This window comes from Etheostoma cragini, chromosome 13 (assembly GCF_013103735.1).
Source record: "Etheostoma cragini isolate CJK2018 chromosome 13, CSU_Ecrag_1.0, whole genome shotgun sequence".
In the NCBI taxonomy this organism is placed as follows: Eukaryota; Metazoa; Chordata; class Actinopteri; order Perciformes; family Percidae; genus Etheostoma; species Etheostoma cragini.
This window is the reverse complement of record NC_048419.1, coordinates 25,051,242-25,055,287: the sequence shown is the minus strand read 5'-3', so window position 1 is coordinate 25,055,287 and position 4,046 is coordinate 25,051,242. Positions and strand designations below refer to the sequence as shown.

The 4,046-nt window shown below is 47.9% G+C and overlaps 1 protein-coding gene across 2 annotated transcripts in view; it reads right to left on the bottom strand.

The window, feature by feature from the left end:
* The window catches only part of si:dkeyp-23e4.3 (rho GTPase-activating protein 7), a 32,788-nt gene extending 28,882 nt beyond the window's left edge, over positions 1 to 3,906 (bottom strand). For both annotated transcript variants that reach the window (XM_034890001.1, XM_034889999.1), the window contains exons 1-4: positions 3,690 to 3,906; positions 2,007 to 2,632; positions 1,496 to 1,709; positions 632 to 1,045 (exon numbers count right to left, since the gene is read on the bottom strand). In XM_034890001.1, the coding sequence (XP_034745892.1) occupies positions 632 to 1,045; positions 1,496 to 1,709; positions 2,007 to 2,632; positions 3,690 to 3,722 (1,287 nt within the window). In that variant the 5' untranslated portion in view covers positions 3,723 to 3,906. The remainder of the gene's footprint in view (positions 1 to 631; positions 1,046 to 1,495; positions 1,710 to 2,006; positions 2,633 to 3,689) is intronic.
* Between the last annotated feature and the right edge of the window lie 140 nt (positions 3,907 to 4,046).

Below are 4,046 nucleotides of genomic sequence, written 5' to 3'. Positions count from 1 at the left end.
TACTGTATCTGAAGTCTCTTTATATAGACCTTAGTGGTCCCCTAATACTGTATCTGAAGTCTCTTTCCCAAAATTCAGTCTTGGTGCAGAAATACAGCCACTAGAGCGAGTCTCATAAAGAGCTTTCCTTAGTATGTGCCCTTTCTGTGTCTGTGACTTTTGAGACAGAGAGAGGGGGGGGGGCAAGGTGCACAACTTGCATTTGAAAGCCATGAAATCGCTCTCTCTCTCTCATGGGTGGGCCAAATTCTCTGGGCGGGCAAAGCAGAGAAAGGGGAGATAACCTTTAACAAAGGAAGCCATTTATTCTCATTAGTTTTCTTTATTTTAGGTATTGATTTTGTTTGGATGAACCTTCCGATTGGCAGGTAACCGGTCTGGCACTGAGCCACAGCCCCAGCCTAGTACCAGAGGAGTAACCCTCTTTGGAACTGTGCAATAATAATGTAACCCTGCAATTCTGTAACACTGTAAATACACTTAAGTATTTCTTCTCTTTACCTATATTTGTTTGTTTGTTTATCTTTAAAATGTACTATTCCCCCTATCCCTTGGTGCTGCAACAGTGTGAAAATCCCCATTGTGAGATTAACACGGGATATTGAATCTTGAATCTTGAATCTGGACCCACCTCTGACTCCTCACCCATCCGTTCTGCATCGCTGCCACTTCCGCCACGGCCCCCTTCGCTTTCAGACAGCTGCAGGTCGTCGGGCACGTTGTCGTAGATACTCATCCGATGATCCAGCACACGAAACGGACTGGGGACTGCGACGTCACAGGAAGAAGACGACGACGAGGGGTCCTGGTCACCAGCGGCCAGCGACGACGTGCCACGGGGACAGTCGTCTTGCTTTCCGCGGTAACCGTGGAAGCTCCCGGTCCTCCAGTTGACTGAGGTGTTGTCGATGATGGGGGACAGGATGGTGTGTTTGTGTGCGAGAGAGGTGGGGAAGGTCCCTGGTTTGTGTCCGTGGGGGATCTGGAAGACCAGACCCACGCTGCTGCTGCTGTTGTTGTTGTTGTTGATCTGGTTCCTGTAGTCCTAAGAGGGTGAACAGACGGATGAGACAATCACAAAGTGACAAAGACAAAGAATAGGCCTTGGTACCAAATTCAGGACTTTTTAGGCACCCACCGAATTATAAAAGGTAAAAGGTTTTTTATTTGAAATTTTGACTCAGAAAAACTAAAATTTACAAGTAGCGGGAAGAGTGTTAAACTAGGCAAACTATCAAGGCTTACATCCACACAAGACAAGGTATTTTGGTATGAAAACCACTTTTTATTTAATCAATTATCATGTATAAAAATTACTTTCATCTGTAGCAAAGCAAACTACTAGAAAATCGGTTGGAAATACAGTAAGAAATTATGACATGAACTATTTTATAATCAATTTTAATCGTTAGTTAGATTAGTTCTTGCAGTCCTAGGTATAAGATAAACCGTGCTTTTAAGAATAACACTAATTGAACCATTTTCTTGGACAGACCTGTGTTCCTGTGTGGTTCTGGTTGTTCCGGGTCATTGCACCAACAACTCCGACCCCGCTCTTGGAGCGTTTGCAGTTGGCCCTGACCCGGGCGACCGGGCTGGGCGTGCTGACGGCGCTGCTACTCTCTGATTGGCTGTTACTGCTGCTGCTGCTGATGGTGTGAGGAGACGAGGGCAGGGAAGACTCCCGGCTGTTGGGTCGACCCTGCAGGCTGGACACATTCAGGGAGGTAAAACTGTGGAGCTGCACTGGGATTGACCCAACACTGCAGTGGTGGAAGAAGTATTCTGATCCTTTACTTAGGCCTAAGTACAAGTACTGGTACCCCACTGGGGTGTTCATGGTTGCGATTGGTGTGTTTTGCATCTTGTTAAATAACAATAAAAGTATGCTAATAATATAAAAAATCTATTATTTATGGCAAGTAATATCGTGATCGGGATTTTCAACAACGTTATCACGTATTTCCCCAAATCGTGCAGCCCTAATAGCAGTCCGTGATCCTCACCTTGATGGGCCGTGCAGCCTCTCCATCCTCTCATGGTCCTGGACCTGAACCGGCCCGTTGCCAACGTGCTGGGCCCGACTCCCGCCGTCTCCACCGCCACCGTGAGCAGAGGCGAGAAGCCCAGTCGTTCCCCTCAGCCTCAGTTTCTCCATCTTCCTCAGCAGACTGGTGCCCTTCCTCCTGGGTGGTTTGTCCGGGAAGCAGCCCTCGGCCTCCAGACTCACGGTGGACGATCCTCCACCGCTTCCACCAGGTGAGGGGGGTCCACTAAACGAGGCTTCCAGAGAAGGCGTCTTGTTGGAGGAGGAGCAGCGGGAGGAGCTCCTGCTGGTCTCCTGATTGTCCGTGTTGCTGGGGACGGTTGCGGTTGTGCTTTCGGCGTCATCTCCGGGACTCTTATGGTGTCCGTTGTGGCCTTCGCTCTCAGTGCTGCTGGAGCTGTGGACGGAGCAGACATCGTGGCGGTCGGCGACCTCGCACAGAGATAAATCCCCGGGTCCGGTGGGGCGGTCAGACAAGCGAAGGATGTCCACCGTGGAGTCGAGGCGCCGCCATCGCCGCGTCCGCCTGTCGTAGGTCCAGTTGGGGCTGATGGCGCAGAAGTCTTCTTCATTACAGTCGTCTCCCTGAGGGAGGAAAGAGGGTTCAGACTAGGGCTGGGTACTGAATTCAATACTTTTTTTGGCCCCGACCAAATTGCCTAAAGCAGGGGGCTTCAACGTTTTTTAGGCCAACGACCCCTTAGCTGAAAATGAGACAGAGCAGGGGTTTCCGTCTCTTTTAAATTGCTATCGAAAAAAATGCATAGTTTAGGTAGTATTGTAGTCCCAGTATTGGTATCAGAACCAGTATCCACAGAGACCCAGCCCTGGTGCAGACGCACAGACAAGAGCACACAAAAATCTGGATGTGGCACACAAATATTCAAACAGAATACGCGCTGACACGCAGAGGACAGACATGAAGGCATGCACAACAATCTGCAAACAGCAGACATGCACTCAGACACACACAGAGAGACCTACAATTTACACAGGCACACAGTGTTAAAGAAGCGTGAACATGATTAATCATCTCCGAGTGCTCTTCAAGTTGTCCTAGTCTAAGAAATCTAATCAAGTTGTTTGGTTCTCCAGTCGCCATTTACAAAGAAAAAAATAATAATAGCAAATTTAGTAGGGAATGTGTTTGCAAGGCAGCCTGAGTAATCAAATCACAGTTACATAACATTAATATTAAGTGGTACCACTGGAGGCGTTGTTTTTTTAAAGATTTTTTTGCACAGATGTAGACATGGAGGAGGAGAGAGAGCGGCCTGACACGCAGCAAAGGGCCACAGGTCGGAGTTGAACCCTGGCCCCTGCTACGAGGAGTACACCTCTATATATATGGGCGCCCTCTCCACCAACTGAGCCCTCCGGGCGCCCCGCTAAAGGCATTGTTGATTCATGTGTCTAAAACTAAAATCTGAATTGCTTCTGTTCTACTCCTGGACTTAACTTACTCCTAGAAAAAGGCACGGTTAAAAAGAAGGAGGAGGAGGACTGATCATTGGATATCAGTCAAAGTCAAGTGATGCTTAACGAGGAGATTTCATGGTGGGACACTCCCCGCGGCTCCAGCTGCTTCGTTACGAGAGCCCCGCTGCGTTTGAGTTTCTCGGTGTTTGCTCTCGACACTCACCCTGCGTTTTGATCTCCGGGACTCCAGCCTCATTTCCACGCATTTGTTTAAAGTGCTTAATCTCCTGAAAGAGAAAGGGGGGAGATGAGAGTGGAGGGTGGGTTAGACTGGCACTGGAACATAATGACAGTGACCTGCTCTGCAAATTATTTCTAATTAATTTCTTTTACGGATGCAACCAGGTGAACCAGGGCTTACGTTTCAAAAAGCAGCAGTCTCTATCAGATAAGAAAACCTTAAAACTCATTTTTTTATATAATGAAATCCAAAAGGTAAAACCAGTGGCCTTTTAAAAGCAAGCTTGAATGCAACCAGTTTTATCCCAGTAGGATATGTGGCAAAGGTGATACCATATAT